The following is a 19,108-nucleotide window of genomic DNA, read 5'->3' on the forward strand; positions in this document are numbered from 1 at the left end:
TTGCTGTGCAGTTACATTTATTTGAAAGATGATTAATTTTCTTAGTATGAGTACTCCTGTCAAGAAGATCACAATTCCTTTCCTGCCCTAGAAAACCATCATAATGATTTGCTAATGTCAAAAAAGTCACCTGATAGTCACCTTTCCAATAATGAACATCTTGGTCCTTCAGTTGTCTCTTTTTTTAGAGGGAAACATATGATCTGCCATTAAGCTTGAAGTCAATGCTCTTCCTTTGTAGAATCTGGCAGAATCTGTGTGCTTTATCGGCATAACTTGTGAGAATGCCACAAACCCTGAAAGAAAAAAGATCCTTCTTTAATTGTCTCCATTAATATTTGACATTTATATAGACAATGCACATTATTTTTAGACAGACCCATGAGACAAATGTTAGTTATTATCCATCCCTATTTTTACAGATGAATAAACAGTCTTAGGAAAGTTATTGACTTGCTCATGGATGTAGAGATATTTGGTCTGAGGTGGGATTTGAGTTTAATAAGTTTTTCTCTGACACCAAGTCTTAACACTTACTATCTATAGCATGCTGTGTCTCATACATTAGTTGAACACTGAAAATAATTCCTGAGCATGTTAGCTTTAGAGAATTGAAATGGAGAGACACCAAGAATGCTAAATATTTACCTCAGTATTTCCATTTATGAAAGTTAAGAATAATAAGAAAATAAAAAAACTCATGTCTCTAAGAATAAATCTACAAAGAATGACACTGAAATCAAACATATAAAATCTCTTGCTTTCTAAAATACAATTAAAATGGAAAAATATCTTAAGCATTAATAGAATTATGTTTATTTCTATAGTATAACCTAGCAAAAATCTTTCAAGAAGCCAGCTAACATTCTGTTACCCATGTGGTGGTCTTCCCACTGTTTCAAGAGTTAAATAATTTCTAGGAAATTTAAAATATATTTTATCAATGCAAAGGTTTTGCTTAAAATAGAACAATGGATATTTTGCGTGCTAAATACATGTACCTGAACCTATTTAAATTTTAGAAGAGTAAAATTCCATGTGCAGAAATGTGTGACACACTTGTTGGACATAGCTTTTCTAGGCCCTTTGAAGGGTTTTTACAGCTTATCTGCCACTTCTGAGTTCTTTTAAACAGCTACTCTAATAATTCAGATTGTAATGTCTTTTATGGCGCAAAAGGTTGCCTTTAAGAACTGGCGATGGAGCAGCAGCTCGGTGGCCCAGTGGATAGAGCACCAGCCCTGAAGTCAGGAGGACCCGAGTTCAAATCTAGTCTCAGATACTTAACACTTCCTGGCTGTGTGACCCTGTGCAAGTCACTTAACCCCAATTGCCTCAGCAATGTGATGGAGAGGGAAAGCCAAAATGGTAGAAAAAAGGTAGACTCTATCCTGAGTCTTCCAAATTCTCCTCCAAAAAAAAAACCCAACTTTAACACTCCAAACAAATTCTGGAATGGCGGAATCTACAAAAGGACAGGATGAAACAATTCTCTAGCCTAAGACAACTTAAAAGGTCTGCAGCAAAGGGCTGTTTCCTTTTATGTGAATGTGCAACTTTTCAAATTTTACAAAAAAATTTTTCTCTTTGGTCCCATCCCTTAGAGGCAAGCACGGTAGGAAGGGAGAATATTCAAGTGTAGGCCAAGCCCCAGTAAAACCACAGGAGGCCCTGGGTTGTTGAATCCAAAATGTCAGCAACAGTTTCTGGAGCTCTCATCCACAGAGGGTTACAGGAGTCTTTGGTGGCGCACTGTATGGGACTGTTTGGCTTATATGTGGATTTAGGTCATAGTTCAGGGCAAAGCAGCACACCAGAGCTGTGGCCATGGGACTGGGGATCCTGTTTAATCTTGTGGTTGCTCACAGACCATAGCACAGGTCAGGAGAGCCGTGGATTCAGGAGTCCTTAGATGGAGGAACTGAAAATTTAGAGACTCTTCCAAAACTAGTACTGAGAGCTGAAACTGGGGGAAATGCCCCTTTTATTCCAGGAACAGAGCCTCACTTTAATAGAGAAGTAGTCAAGAAATAGGTGGGAAAAAGTGAACAAATCACAAAAAGAACCTGAACATCATAGAACATTACCATAATGATAGGGAAGATCAAATCAGATCTTCAGGAGACTACATAGTCAGAACTGCTACATCCAAAACCTCATGTGATTGAATCTTTGTTTCCACCCTGATTCCTGGAAGAGCTGAAAAAGGATTTTTATTTATTTTTGAGCATAGTTCCAAATTGCATTCCAGAATGGTTGGATCAGTTCACAACTCGATCAACAATATGTTAGTGTCCCAGTTTTCCCACACCCGTTCCAACATTTGTCATTATCTTTTCCTATCATCTTAGCCAATATGAGAGGTATGAAGTGGTACCTCATTGTTGCCTTAATTTGCATTTCTTTATAATCAATAGTGATCTAGAGCATTTTTTCATATGGCTATAGATAGCTTTAATGTCATCATCTGAAAATTGTTCATATCCTTTGACAGTTTATCAGTTGAGGCAAGAAAGGATGTTAAAAGACAGGCAGAGTTAAAAATGGGGAAAGAAATGAGAATGATTCAAGAAAAACATGAAAAAAGAGCCAACTGATAAAGGAGTCACAAAAAAATACTGAAGAAAATAACACCTTAAACAAACAAAATTGACCAAATTAAAAAAAATCCAATGAGAAGAATTTCTTTAAAAATCGAATTGGTCAAATTGAAAAGGAAATATAAAAGCTCACTGAAAAAAGTAATTCCTCATTTTTACATTTAAAGGTTCTGATAAAGGCCTCATTTCTAAAATATATAGAGAATTGACTCAAATTTATAAGAATTCAAGCCATTCCCCAATTGATAAATGGTCAAAGGATATGATCAGACAATTTTCAGATGAAGAAATTAAACCATTTCTAATGAGAAGGTGCTCTAAATCATTATTGATCAGAAATGCAAATTAAGACAACTCTGAGGTACCACTACACACTTGTCAGATTGGCTAAGATGACAGGAAAAGATAATGATGGATGTTGGAGGGGATGCGGGAAAACTGGGACATTGATGCATTGTTGGTGGAGTTGTGAACGAATCCAACCATTTTGGAGAGTAGTTTGGAACTATGCTCAAAAAGTTATCAAACTGTGCATACCCTTTGATCCAGCAGTGTTTCTTCTGGGCTTATATCCCAAAGAGATCATCAAGAAGGGAGAGGGACTTGTATGTGCAAGAGTGTTTGTGGCAGCTCTTTTTGTAGTGGCAAGAAATTGGAAACTGAATGAATACCCATCAGTTGGGAGAATGGCTGAATAAGTTATGGTATATGAATGTTATGGAATATTATTGTTCTGTAAGAAATGACCAGCTAGATGATTTCAGAGATTCCTGAAGAGACTTATATGAACTGATGCTGAGTGAAATGAGCAGAACCAGAAAAACATCATACATGGCAACAGCAACACATACAATGATCAGTTCTGACAGATGTGACTTTTTCCAACAATGAGAGGATTCAAACCAGTTCCAATGATCTTGTGACGAAGAGAACCATCTGCATCCAGAGAGAGGACTGTGGGAAGTGAATGTAGAACACAGCATAACAATTTTACTCTTTTTGTTGTTGTTCAACCTGCATTTTGTTTTCTTACTCATTTACTTTTTTTTGATTTGATTTTTCTTGTGCAACAAGAGAATTGTATAAATATGTTTATACATATTGTATTTAATATATTTTAACATGTCTAGCATATATTGGATTGCTTGCCATCTAAGGGAGGGAGTGGGGGAAGAAGGAGAAAATTAAAAAAAAAATTTTTAAAGTTGCACATTCATAAAAAAGTAACTCCTTAAAAATGGGAATTGGGCAAATAGAAGCTATTGACTCCATGAGACAGAAAAAAAAAAAAGAAAATATGAAATATCTAATTGAAAAAAAAAAACAAAACAACAGATCCAAGAATGAGAATTTAAGAATAATTAGACCAGAAAGCCATGATCAGAAAAAGAGCCAAGACACCATCTTTCAAGAAATTTATCAAAAGGGGAGGGGGGGGGTGAAGACACACTGAACAAAGTCAGGAACTCACTCAATCTCTCCCAAACTGCTCTAGATTCCATTAAATACACTAAACAAATTTTATAACACCCAGAAAGATGAGGTAGAACATTTTCTAGCTGGAGACAACTTGGAAGCTCTGCAGAAAAGGCCTGTGGCAGTAAGCTGGGAATGCAACGCAGTCCCACAAAGCAGGACTGTTGCTTCCTGAGGCTTTAGCTTACAGAAGGTCTCTGACCATGAAAAATTACTATGGTGACAAGGAAAACTAAAACACAATTAGAAGATGATAAAGTCGAAGCTCCTATATCCAAAGCCTCCAAGAAAAATAAGAATTGGGCTCACGCCATGGAAGAGTTCAAAAGGGACTTTGAAAATCAAGTAAGAGATAGAGGAAAAATAAGGAAAAGAATTGAGAGTGAGCATGATAAATGTGGAAATATGTATAGAAGAATTAATTGTACATGTTTAACATATATTGGATTACTTGCTGTCTGAGTAGATGGGGGAATGGAGAGAGAAAAATTTGGAACACAGTTTTGCAGGGTGGGTGTTGAAAACTATCTTTGCATATATTTTGAAAATAAAAAGCCATTAAAAAAAAATTGCAGAAGGAAACACAAAAGCTAATGAGAAGAATGCCTTAAAAAGCAAAATTGGTCACTTGAGAAAGGAGGTACAAAAGCTCACTGAGGAAAATAATTCCTTACAAATTAGAATTGAGCAATGGAAGCTAATGACCTTATGAGAAATTAAGATACAGTAAAGCAGAACCAAAAAAAAAAAAAAAAAAGTGAAATCTCATTAGAAAAATAAATTCAAAAGAAGTAATTTAAAAATTATTAGTCTAATAAAGTCATGATCAAAATCATTTTTTCAAGAAATTCTCAAGGAAAACTGTCCTGATATTCTAGAACCAGTGTAAAATAGAAATTGAAAGAATCCACTAATCACCTCCTGAAAGAGATGCCAAAATGAAAACTCTCCAGAATATCACAGCCAAATTCTGGAACTCCCAGATCAAGGAGAAAATATTGCAAGCATCCAGAAAGAAACAATTCAAGTATAGTGGAGTCATTGTCAGGATAACACAAGATTTAGCAGGTTCTACTGACGGGTTTAGAATATGAAATTCTGGAGGGCAAGGGAGCTAGGTTTCAAACAAAAATCACCTGTCCAGCAGAACAGAGTATAATCTTTTAGAAAAAAATGGACATTTAATGAAATAGATTTTCAAACATTTGTGATAAAAAGACCAGAGCTAAATGGAAAATTTGATTTTTCAAATATAGGACTCAGGAGAAGTATAAAGAGGTAATCAGGAAAGTGATATCATAAGAGATTTAATAAAGTTTGTTTACATTCCTACATGGGAGGATGATATTTTTAACTCTTTAGGACTTTCTCATTATTATAGTAGTTAGACGTAATATATATATATATGAACAGGAGAGCACAGGTGTGAATTGAATATGAAGAAATACTATCTTTAAAAAATGATGAAACTAAGGAGTGAAAGAGGAATGTGAATATAGATTAAAGCATACTCATTTTTAAACTTTTTTTAAAGGTTTTTTTTTTTTTAACAAATTGAAACAATATTTTTTTTGAGTTTTTTTCCTACTAGGGTGGGAGATCCATGTTCTTTCACAACATGACTTTTATGGAAATGTTTTGCATAACTTCACATATAAACGAGTTTCTTAATGGGGACTGAGGGTGAGGATAGAGGAGAGAATCTGGAATTCAAAGGCTTTAAAAGCATGTAAAAAGTTGTTTTAAATGTAACTGGGGGAAAATATTAAATAATTTTTTAAAAAGAAGAAGTTATCAAGGAAAATTGTACTGATATTCCAAAACCAGAGGGTAAAATAGAAATTGAAAGAATCCACCAATCGCCTCTTAAAAGAGATTCCAAAATTATTATATTTATTTTTATAACCAAATTCCATATTATTACCAAATTATAACCAAATTCCAGAGCTCTTAGGTTGAGAAAATATTGCAAGCAGATAAAAAGAAACAATTCAAATACTACACAATAAGATAACACAAGATTTAGGACTTTCTACAATAAAGGATCAAAGGGCTTGGAAAATAACCCAGAGGGCAAAGGAGGTGGGATTAGAACTAAGAATCCAAAACTGAGTATTAAGTTTGGGGGGAGGAGGGGGCTGGGGAAATGAACTTTGAATGAAATACGAGAATTTTCAAGAAATCCTTCCTAAAAAGACCAGACCTGAATAAAAATTATGGCTTTCAAATAAAAGATGCAAGAGAAGCATTAAAATATAAGCAAGAAAGAGGAATCAAAAGAAACTTACTAAGGTTAAACTGTTGAAGATGATACTTGTAAGAACTTTTTCATTGTTGGGTTACGAGTTATACAGAGAGAAAGTACCCATCCATATGCGTTGAATATGATGGGATGCTATCATTTTTAAAAAGTAAGAAAGAGGAGTGCACTAGAACCTAAGAGGAAACAGGCAGATTGGGGTAAATTATCTCAAATAAAGGTATGAAAGCTTTTACAGTAGTGGGGAAGATGGGAGAAATACAAGGGAGCACCCGAAACTTACTCTTATCAGAAGATGCTCACAGAGGGAATACCATACAGTGTTAGGTATAGAAATATATATGTATGTGCATATTAATTACCCTAAGGGAAAGTAGGGGGAAGGAGATAAGAGAAAAAGGAGGATGTGATAGAAAGGAGGCCAAATTGGGGTGGCTATAATTAGAAGCCAAACACTTTTGAGAATAGAGATGAAAGGAGAGAATAGGATAAACAAGGAAAATAGGATGGAGGAGAAAATAGTAATTTGAACTATGAAAAAATATTTATGGAAAATTTCTCTGATGAAAGCCTCATGTCTAATATGTACAAAGTTGAGTCAAATTTATAAAAATAAGAGTTATTCCCTAATTGTGAACAGGAAGTTTTCAGACAAATTAAAGCTATCTATAGCTACATAAAAAAAAAAAAAAAACCCTCTAAATTAATATTGATTAAAGAAATGGAAATTAAAACAATTCTGAGCTAGCACCACAGACCTATCAAGTTGGCTAAATAACAGAAAAGGAAAATTACAAATATTGGAGGGGATGTGGGAAAACTGAGACACTAAGGCATTATTGATAGAGTTGTGAACTAATCCAAATATTCTGGAGCGCAATTTGGAACTATTAATTCAGCAAAGGCATCAGTACCACTTCCAGATCTGTGCCCCAAGGAGATAAAAAAACAAAAAAGAAAATTAGCTATATATATACAAATATTTTATCAGCTTTTTGTGGTGGCAAAAAATTGGAAATTGAAAGAATGTTCATCAATTGGGGAATGGCTGTAGAAATTGGTATTGTATGATTGTGATGGAATACAATTGTGTTTTAAGAAATGAGCAGAATGTTCTCAGAAAAACATGGAAAGCCTTACAGAAACTGATACAAAGTGAAATAAGGAGAACCAGGAAGAGGTTGTACACTGTAACAGCAATATTGCATGATGATAAACCGTGAATGTCTTATTCTCAGCAATACAATGATCTAAAATAATTTTGGACTTTGATGAAAAATGCTATCCATCTCCAGAAAAAGCACTGATGGAGCCTGAATGCAGATTGAAGCATACCTTTTTTGTCTTTAAAACTTAATTTATTTTAATGGTTTGTTTTATTTTACAACATAACTAATATGGATGTTTTGCATGACTGCACATGTATAACATTTATGAAAATGCTTGCTTCTCACAGAGGGAGAGGAAAGGGAAAGAATTTGTAATTCAAAATTTTTAAAAATGTTTAAAATTGTTTTTACATGTAATTGGAGGAAAACATTACATTTTTTAAAAGAACTAGTGTTATCTGAATTTTTATCAAGATTGTTATTCAAATATGGTTTATCATCAAAGGCCTGTGCTTTTAATAATGATGACGATAGCTAATATTTATTATATATTGCTTGGTATGTATGAGGTATCATGTAGCATTTTTATTATTTTATTCTCACAATCATCCCGGAAAGTAGGCGCTATTATTATCCCCATTTAATAGATAAGGAAACTCAGGAAAACAAACAGCAGTTAAGTGTATTAGGGGCCCACTATGTGTAGGCATTGTACTTTTTGCTATCACACAATAAGCTTCTGCGGATAGATTTGAACCCCTTTCCCACACTCTGGGCTCGGGCTCTATTCACTGTGCCACAAGACAACACTCGATAAATTTATGTCTTTTCATCATTAAAAAGTGACCTGTCAGACAGACTGGAACTGGTCTCTAACCTGGTGCTAGAGCTAAGACAGAGCAGGCCAAAAGCAGGAAAATCAAGACACAAAGAAAAACTGAATTAATTTCAGTGAGAAAAATGACATTTGCAAATGGACAAAGGAGGGTTTAATGCTGCTGAAGTTAGGAATACTTATATACACGAACGGGGTTGGGCTACAATACAATTATTCTTAAGTCTTGAGATGTTTCTGATGGTTGGTATTTCTTATGACAATACAGGTGGTTCTTGGATCCTGTGGGAAGTCATTTGCTCAGGTCTTGTGAGTCTTGATTATTCTGTGGAGTATAGAACCAGAGCTCTGTGATGGAGACAGGAGTGCAGTACCTGAGAGTTAACAAGGAACAAGGATAGTGAACGTGTAATGGATGGTTCTGAAAAATAGGGGAAAGCTTAATCCCTCAGTGAACAACAAGCAGTATACTTTGCCAAAGGGGAGATCATATGCTAAGCTTAGGTACAAACTGCTTTCTAGGCTTGCCCTAGCTCTGGGAAACAGGGTGTTCAAAATATTGACAGGCCCAAAGGCATCCAAAATAGAACAGAATATACTTACAATGTGCAAGTCTATGGCTGTAAATAGGTTTTTTTAAAAAAAATTTTTAAAGTTAGTTCTATAGACTTAGAGTAGGCCTGTTTTTGTGGATGAGGCATCTGGCTCCTAAACAATCAATAGTCAAACATAGTCTAATTTTAATTCTAAATGAATTGCTTTGTTTTAAGTTGGTCCTTCAGGCACTATAGATTGTTAAAAAGAGCAGAAATTTCACATTGTAGTTACTACAAAAACTACATGAAAACTACATAGTTTTCAAACACACTCATATGCCAGACTTCAGGGAACAGTTTTATGTTTCTAATGCTTGTTGGTAGTTTGTTAAATCAGAGCAATTTAGCTTTAATTCCTAAATGACTGCTAGCTAATTTTCCTAGAGTGTAACTGACGGTAATTTTAAAAAATCTTAGTGTTTACTTTTTAAAGTGATTTTATTTGTTAAAGAATATATGCCCAGGGGCAGTTAGGTGACCCAGTGGATAGAGAACCTGCCCTGGAATCAGGAGGACCCAGAGCAAGGTATGTATTTAACCCCAATTGCCTTAAAAAACAAAACAAAACAAAACAAACCATATGTCCAGAATCCTATACTTGCCTGGGCAAGCAGAAGCTTAAATGAGAAAAAAAAAAGTTGACCCATATACTATTTTATACCACAGACTTGCTGCATATTGATCATATTACTTAACTATATAAATGGCTAGAGTGCTGGGCCTGGAGTCTGGAAGATTACAAATCCAGCCTCAGACACAAACCAGCTGTGTGATCCTAAGTCAGACATTTAACATTTTGCCTCAGTTTCCTCTTCTGTAATTGACCTGGAAAGGGAAATGGCAAACCACTATAAAAAAATGCCAAATGGGGTCATGAAGAGTCAGACATAGCTGAAATGAATGAACAACAAAAAACTTAAGCTTCAGTGGGTTGGAAAGGCTCAGGCAAAATAATTGAATAGACATGGAATTCTGAAAAATTTAAGTGATTGACAATTGTATCATTTCAAGATTGAAAACATTGATTATCATCACTTGGAAGGAGAAATCCTAAATGTTCACTAGGTTTTAATTTTGAGATTTCAGGAATAGAACATACTTATATGTGCTGAATAAAAATATTTTTACTATTTATTTGTTCTTCCAAGTTCTATCAGAGAAATTGCATTTTTCTCTTGAAAGGAATTTTTATAATTTTATTATTATTATTTTTACAGATGTCAAGGTTGGATTCTAACATTAGGAAAAAGTAACCATGAGTTATTATAAACAATTGCAATTGATGACAAATACATTAATTACAATGTATGGCTATACTCCAGCAATTTACTGTGATAAATACCTGGAATTCATTGAGCACTTACTAAAAACCTAGCTAGCTACGAGGCACTATGGGGTAGTTACAAAAGATGTTTTAAAACTACTGAAGCCTTCTCAACCCCACTATGAGGTAGGTAGATATTCTAAGTTCTAGCATCAACATATATTTTCTTATTCCTGAGCACAATGCATTACTGAATCCTAAAACTGGATAGTTCTCAAGTGTTCAGAAATCTTAAATTTAACATTATTTTCCCTCAGAGCTCTGTCATTCACCCTCCTTTTTTTAAATACAAGATTTACAAGATAATACATTTTTTTTTACATTTATCTGATGTGGACAAAACTTAATACCATTTTAAAAAATCACATTTTAAATTTGTCATTGTCATTTATTTTAATTTTACAGTGTTGATCATGAACCTCAGACTTCATTTCTTTGGCATTTTTAATAGATCACAGATCCTTTCTACCATACTTCCTGTTGTTAATATATATTACAAACTTGAATTGTCTTATTCCATAAGGAAGGCCATCTTTCTTTTATGAAAACAGTATGTATATTTTCTTTTAAAAGGGAGCCTTCTCATATCTAAAGATCCCCTTCATAATAACCCACATGGGATAAAACATGATAGCAAAAAGCATTTTCCTAATCTTTATTTAAGGAATTTGAGATTTCCACCCCCACCCTTACCACCAAGCTTTCCTGATGAAGACTGTACAATAACATATTTCAATTACAACAGTTAACATTTCAGAATATGAAATATAGACTCTAAAGTAGAGGTAAAATTATTATTGATTTAAAACAGTTAATTTTAACAATGAAGTTACACCACAAGTGCTGGAGTTGTAAATAAACTATGAAACTACTAGATAATTAATGTCTGGCTATATTTAACCTGTTATCCACAGAAGTGGAACTTAGCCAAGACTCCATGTTTTAAAATGTTCAAGTTTATTTCTCGTATTTTACAAAATCCACATGGAAGTATTCTCGCCATAAATTTTGATGTTTTTGTTTGTAAAATAGCCATGCACTAATTCATGTTGAAGTAAGACAGTTTTAAAATATCATTAATCCAGCTGGTGTGTCATGAAGATGGAACAGAGATGGCTTCCACAGCTTCAATGAGGTGTAAGGCCAGACTGTACTGCCCATGGTTTTCTGGTAAAAGCTCTATTACTTTATTTACTAGTTTAGCTGTTGTTGCAATTGGCACTTCAGTGTTATGAAGATCTTGGGGGTCCTGCAAATTGACATGAAAAATGTTCCATCAGGCAATTTAAAATTAGTAATATTTGTTAGTAACTTTATAATAAAATATTAAAGACAGTATTTTTAGAACTCCTTTTTTCCCTTTCTTCCCTAAATAAAATTAGAAGCATTAGATTGACTTCAAGCATTTTTATGTGACAGGTAGGTTTGGGAAATTTGCCAATCCTACTAATATGATAGGATAAAATAATTGCTTTTTTATGCATTTATGCAGATTTTTCAAATTTATAAGATGTAAATATATTATGGAGATTAAGTGACTTGCCAGTGGTCACATCAATAATTTCTTCTGACTCCAAAGAAAGGACTCTTTCCACTCAATCATGCCTCAATATGTGGTGGGGGAAAAGGAAGCTAACAACTGATCACATTTGTTTGATGAGAATTAGGCATTTCATTCAGGCCTGAATAATTTCTTTGGACAATTTAGAGAATAACTCCAAAGACTACCATGGATTAGACTATAACATGAACTAGGATGACTATCTTTAAAATCTTTTATCAACACATAAAGATTAGTTAACACAGTATGGATAACCTTCTGGTTCAAATTCAAATACTTTCTAGATTTTTGTCTCCTAAGATCTTATGTTTCATCTCCTCCTCTTTGCACTTACCATAGCTTTGAGCCAGGTGCAGAGTGTTGGTGGCAATCTAGCCAGCACTTCCATGCCCTCTTTGGTCTGAGTGTGGAGTAAGGCATAGGCCAACCTCTGCCCAGTCAGCACAAGGAGCTGAGATGCCAGCACTTCTTGGTCTTGCACCTGCAGAATGGCCTAAAGGTAAGAACAAGAAAAATGCAGTCAGATAACTTGAAGTTCTCCATCTAAGCAAAGTGAGGAGGGAAAGAAAAATTTTTAAATATCTGTTAGGCCATTTAAAAAAATGTCAGTTACCTTCCTGAACTATGGCCGTACATTATTATAAATGTCAAACAACTTAGAATTCAGCCTTTAGTCTTGATTCTCTGATCAAACTTTTCCACTTCATATATCAATATAGGGAGACTATGCTCTTAAGCTTTTGACACAGTAAGAATGAGTGATGAAATGAAGTCAAGCACTGAATTTTAATTTTTCCAATTAAATATGATTTCTTTACTATACAAACAAGAGATTTTAAATGAAATTTGTTAACCACTTTAGAAAGGCCAATTTTACTCATTATTTTTTTTAATGTAAACCTTATTTGTATATGCAAAGAGCAAGAGTTACCTCTTCTCCAAGATGGTCAACTCCATAATTATACAGTTCCAGTACATAATGTCTTCTAATGACATCTTCATTAACTTGAAGGTGTTGGGCTAAATATACAGCCAGAACTGGCCAGTCTCTATCCTTGCCAAGCGGAATAATTGGTGTTTCATCAGAAGTTTCTTTGTCTTTAGGGACAGAATGTTGTACCTGAATAGCCGCACTGATGATTTTCAATAAAAACTTAAAAACAAAGTATGAAAGTGAGAAAAACAAAGAAAGAAATCTTATTAATGAGTTTTATTAAAATAGCACCTCATTAGAAATATTAGCTATAGCAATCAGAAGAAAAAGAAACTGAGGGAATAAGCATAGGTGAAAAAACAAAATGATTACTTTGTAGATAATGTAATGGTTTACTTAGATAACCCCCAAACAATCAGCAAAATTAATTAAAACAATAACTTCAGCAAACCTGAAGGATATAAAATGAATCCATATAAATCTCATCCTATCTGTACATTACCAAGAGACCCAAGAGGAAGAGATAATGAAATTCCATTTAAAATAGCTACTGAAAATGTAAGTGCTTTGGACTTTATTAAGATATATTATACCTACACAAATACGACTATAAAATACTTTTGTATGATAATCAAGACAGACTTAGATAATTAGAGAAATGTTAAATGTTTTATGGGTAAACCAAGCTAATATAGTAAAAATGACAGTACTAAGGGGTAAGGAAGGGGAAAGGAATAAGTATTTATGCAGCACCTCCTACATGCTGGTCCTGTGCTAAGTGCTTTTACAAATATCACATTTGAGCTTCATAATCACTCTACAAGGTAGATCCTGTTAGTCTCATTTTATAGTTGAGGAAACTGAGGTAAAGTGATTTGCCCAGAGTCACAAAATGTCTGAGACCAGATGTGAACTCAAGTCTTCCTAACTTGGGTTTTCCAGGCACAAGCTTTCTATGCATTGCACCGTGGCGTACTCCCTAAATTAGTTTACTTCTTCAGTGTCACACCAAACTACAAAAGGAAAACTTCATAGGGCTAGAAAAAAGACTTCAACTAGAAAAACTAAAAGTAAAGAATCTCCAAAAAAAAAACAAAAAAAAACAAAAAAAAAAACTGGAGAGGAAGGAAAATCTATTAGATCTCAAACTATACTAAAAATAAGCACTTAACTTAAAATACATAAATACAATAAAAGTAAGTACAAAGCTATTTAGTATTGGTTAAAAAATTAGAAAGGCTGCATGGCATGGCTTAGAGAGACAGACATTGGGGATGGAGTGTTGTAAGGAATACCACAGAATTTATATGCCCAGAGAAAAGAGGTCTCAGCTTCATTAATTCAGACCTGCTAAATCTAGTGTACTGCTAGATGGCAACTTGTAGAACTTGGACTAACACATTGAGACAATCAGATTACCCTGGATAAATCAACTTTTGGAAGCATTGAAAGCTTATAGGTCTCCAATTTGAATGGTCCATCCTTGAGATGATGGGGATTTTTGTAAAAAAACAAAACAACAAAAAATTGTTTGAAGAGGATCTAAGGCCCCAATACCTCAAGAAAAAGCAACAAGATTGGTTCAGATCTTCTCTTTATAAATGCACAGAACCTGGCCTTAACATCAAATCCAAAATCAGAAAGTAGAGAAAATAATTAAACACTAATAATAATAATAATAACAACAACAATAATAATAATAAATATGGTGACAAAGATGCTGAATATACAAATCCAGAAGAGAATGACTCCAAAATATCTATAGGCAAAACCTCAAATAATAATTTAAAAAATCCAGCTTAGACAAATTTAACTATAATTCTTGGAAGAGACAAAGCAAAAGTTTAAAAGTGGTTTTTATTAATGAAATGAGAGAGCTAGAGAAAAAAACTAGAAAAGAATTGGGAGGGGCAAATAAAAGCAGGGTTTCACCTGAACTTTCCTAAATTCTGCTTCAAACAACTTTAAATAATGCCTCAATACAAATTCTGGAGTGGCAGAACCCACAAAACAGTTTTTCCAGTGTAAAATAACATAGAAGCTGGCAGGAAATGCTCATCTACTGAGGTAAAAGTGGAGTGCAGTATAGCATTGGCTGCTAAATGAGCAGTAAGCCTTGGGGACAATGAACTAGCTGCTTCCAGAGTTCTCTGCCCACAGATGAAAGTCAACCAACTGGTTAGAAGGAAATTTTCAGGATAGATTCATCTTTGTTGCCAATGAGTACAGGATTCTGGTGTATTGCACATAAGCAGTTCTAGGTGACACTGTCAGGAGGAGCACAAATACATTAAAGGAGTGCAAGGAGGAGCACAAATACATTAAAGTGTGCAGCCACAGGGGAGCAGAAACCCTGGTTATAATTCCACGGCAGGAAAAAATCCTTAGGGTCACTACAAACCATAGTATAGACTAGGAGAACAGTGACTATGTCTCTCCTTAGACTATATGACTTCAGAAGAATTGAAAACTTAAGACACCCCCAGAACTAGCTCTGAGAACTGTGGCAAGAAGTCTGAAGCTTGGGAAAATGCCTTCTCTATCAGAAAGGCCTGGAGAAACTTACACGAACTGATGCTGAGTGAAATGAGCAGGACCAGGAGATCATTATATACTTCAACAACAATACTAGATGATGACCAGTTCTGATGGATCAGGCCATCCTCAGCAACGAAATCAACCAAATCATTTCTAATGGAGCAGTAATGAACTGAACTAGCTATGCCCAGAAAAAGAACTCTGGGAGATGACTAAAAACCATTACATTAAATTCCCAATCCCTATATTTATGCACACATGCATTTTTGATTTCCTTCACAAGCTAATTGCACAATAATTCAGAGTCTGATTCTTTTTGTACAGCAAAATAATGTTTTGGTCATGTATACTTATTGTGTATCTAAGTTATATTTTAATATATTTAACATCTACTGGTCATCCTGCCATCTAGGGAGGGGTGGGGTAAGAGGTGAAAAATTGGAACAAGAGGTTTGGCAATTGTTAATGCTGTAAAGTTACCCATGTATATATCCTGTAAATAAAAGGCTATTTAAAAAAAAAAAAAAAAAAAAAAAAGAAAATGCCTTCTCTATCTCAGGAACAGAATCCCTTTTAACAGAGAGGTCCTAAAAGTCAAGAAACAGGAGGGAAAAAATGAGCAAGCCACAAAAAGAACCAGCACATAGAAAGTTACTCTAGTGACAGGAAAGATTAAATCAGATCTTCAAAGGAAGACAACAAAGTCAAAACTGATACATTCAAAACCTCAATTAACAATGTGAATTGGACTCAGCTTCCATCCTGCTCTCATCCCCAATTTCTGGAAGATCTCAAAAAGAATTAAAAAAAAAAAAAAAAAAAAGAAAGAAATGAAAGGTAAAGAAAAAAGTGGAAAAAGAAATGACTGTGATACAAAAATAATTTTAAAAAGAGCCAATAGCTTGATTAAAGGAAGTACAAAAAAATTAAAGAAAATTAACATCTCAAAAAACAGAATAGGCCAAATTGAAAAAGAAACTTTATAAAAATCCACTGAAGAGAACACCTTAAAAAGCAGAATTAGACAAATGAGGAAAGAGATATAAAAATACACTGAAAAAATAATTTATTAAAAATTAGAATTGGGCAAATGGAAACCAAATATTCTGAGATATCAAGAAACAATAAAACAAAATAAAAAGAAATTGAAGAAATGTGAACTATTTCATTGAAAAAACTGATGTGGAAAACAGATTTAGAAGAGGAGACTACCAGATAGTCATGATTAAAAAAAGAGCCTAGACATCATCTTTCAAGAAATTATAAAGAAAAATTACTCTGATATCCTTGTGGTTGTTGTTTGCCTTTCATTCTTGAAGAGGGCCATGACATCAGGGAGGTGATGCCATGATATGCAATTGAACTGGATTTAAGTAAGGGAAAGCTGTGCAAAGTCACCAATCTCACTTTCTCCTGCAGAACCATCTGGGTTCAGTGACCAGATATAGTTCAGGACAACTGGAGATAGTCCTAGATGACTCTGATATCCAAAAACTAGAGGGCAAAATAAAAACTGTAAGAATCTACTAATCACCTCCTGAAAGAGATCCCATAATGAAAAAAATCAGTAATATTATAGCCAAATTCCAGAGTTGCCAGGTGAAGAAGAAAAATATTTAGAGTCAAAAAGGGCCACAATATGGAAGATGGAAAATTTACTAGCTTCCACATTAAAGGGAGAAGAGAGCTTAAAATATGATATTCCAGAGGGTAAAGGAGCTAGGATTATAAGCAAGAATTACCTACTCAGCAAAATTTATCATATTAAAATATTTGATGAAATAGAACTACTTTTCTAATGCAAGCTTGTACTACTGACATTCAGCACAATGTAGTATAAAGAAAGTCAAAGTTAGAGAATCTAGGTTTAAATCCTGGCTCTCCCACTTGCTGTCTCTTTGACCTTGGACAAGTTGCTTCAGTTTAGTGAATTAGTCTATAGTTTCCTTATCTATAAAATAAGAGAATTAGACCAAATGATCTCTTTGGTTCATTCTATTTATAACGATATGACCCTGTTTATAGACATCATTTGTTTCCCTCTTTTTTTTTTTCTTTTTTTAGTTATTTGCCATTTTAGTATGATTCCTAGTCATTATTTTATCACTGGGAATATCTTTTTGCCAATATGGGTTTCTAAGACAAATGAGCAATTTGGGATTGCTGAAAGTACTGAGAAAGTACCCCAATGCAATCTGACTAATCTCTCTCTCTCCCTCCTCCTCAATTTTGGGTCCAGATCACTGTTCATACATCTTTGACAAACATTGTCTTCCTTTAACAATCAAATGGTGAGAACACACTATTCATATTCACTACCTCAACATTCTCACCCACTATTCATGTCTCAATTTTTTGCAATCATGCTTCCACTGCCACTACCTGACTGAAACTGTTTTCAGATACTAAGATAAAAAATGAAATCTTTATTACTAAATTTTCTTATCCTTTTTGACTTCCTTTCAGTATACACTGCTGACCATGCCTCTTTCCAGATGTTTATAAGAAATATAAATTATTATTATTAGGCTGTGAGCTCTTTCAACGCATGAGTTATTTTTTACCTTTATTTATAATGCTAGCACTTAGCACAGCGTTTGTACACAGGTACTTAATAAATATATGATAACTTTTTTTTAAAACCCAACACAAGATGTGACCAGACTATCCTGAATATTACTCTAAGGAGGTACTCTTTCTTTTAAATTTTGGTATAGTTAGAATTTAATATCATAATTACTTAAAAGTTATTTTGACTCTGTGGCTATTATAACTTCTTTTGTCCTACCTCCTATTCAAAGTACATAATAATTTGTAAAAGGAAGTATTGGAGATTCTTCTGCAGGTGGATTATAGTTGATCCTTGTCAGTCTGCTTTGTAGTATCATTAGCATCATCTTGCTGTTTATACATGAGTATACCAGAGGGTTCTATCTTGGATCTTTTATCTTCTCTCCTTATACTTCCTTGGTGACTTGATTTATCATCTCTATCTAAACAGATCTCATCTGATTCCTGAATTTCAGTCATGTACCTCCATGAGATAATGGGTACCTTCAATAATTAATAAGAAAAGGAGTTGGAAATTGAGTGGATGTATATCAACTGGAGATTGGCTGAATAAGTTATTATATATGAATGTAATGGAATATTGTTCTATAAGAAATGATGAGCAGGCTGATTTCAGAAAAGCCTGGAAAGACTTACATGAACTGATGCTGAGTGAAGTGAGTACAAACAAAACATTGTACACAGTAACAGCAAGATTATGTGATGATCAACTATGATACATGCAATTCTTCTCAACAATGCAATGATTCAAGACAATTTTAACAAACCTGGGATGGAAAATGACAGCCACATCCAGAGAGAGAACTATGGAATGAATGTGGATTGAAGCACAGTATTGCCCCCCCCCTTTTTTTTTTTCTTTATTGTGGTTTTTTTTCCCCCTTTTGGTGCGATTTCTCTTGCACACCATGACAAAGACAGAAATGTGTTTAAAAGGATTGTGCATATATAACCTATATTACATTTCTGACTATTTTGAGAAGGGTAAGGAAGGGAGAAAAAAATTTGAAATACAAAATCTTACAAAAATGAATACTGAAAACTATCTTTACATGTATTTGGAAAAATAAAATACTTTTGGGAGCTGGTTGTTTAAAAAGAAGATTTTATGTAAACAAAATGATAGCAAAATGTAAAAAATATTCAAAACCAATTATATATAAATTGAAAAAATATAATAGATTGGAAAAAAAAAAAAAAAAAACAACCCTTCCCAAAAACAACTAATAGGAGAGGTTGGAAGAAGAGAGGGCTTGGAGAAACAAATTTGATTTTGGACATTTTGAGCTTAAAAAGTCTATCCA

The 19,108-nt window shown here is 34.0% G+C and overlaps 1 protein-coding gene across 2 annotated transcripts in view; it reads right to left on the reverse strand.

Annotated features, from left to right (window-relative positions):
• Nucleotides 1-10,058: 10,058 nt before the first annotated feature.
• Nucleotides 10,059-19,108, reverse strand: part of RAB3GAP2 (RAB3 GTPase activating non-catalytic protein subunit 2) — a 122,860-nt gene continuing 113,810 nt past the window's right edge. The window contains exons 33-35 of one of the 2 annotated variants that reach the window (XM_031937392.1): nucleotides 12,693-12,914; nucleotides 12,096-12,254; nucleotides 10,059-11,449 (exon numbers count right to left, since the gene is read on the reverse strand). In XM_031937392.1, the coding sequence (XP_031793252.1) occupies nucleotides 11,294-11,449; nucleotides 12,096-12,254; nucleotides 12,693-12,914 (537 nt within the window). In that variant the 3' untranslated portion in view covers nucleotides 10,059-11,293. Of the gene's footprint in view, nucleotides 11,450-12,095; nucleotides 12,255-12,692; nucleotides 12,915-17,850; nucleotides 18,288-19,108 lie in introns of those variants that run through there. The other variant, XM_012547889.3, reaches the window with a different exon arrangement.

This window comes from Sarcophilus harrisii, chromosome 4, assembly GCF_902635505.1.
Source record: "Sarcophilus harrisii chromosome 4, mSarHar1.11, whole genome shotgun sequence".
NCBI lineage: Eukaryota > Metazoa > Chordata > Mammalia > Dasyuromorphia > Dasyuridae > Sarcophilus > Sarcophilus harrisii.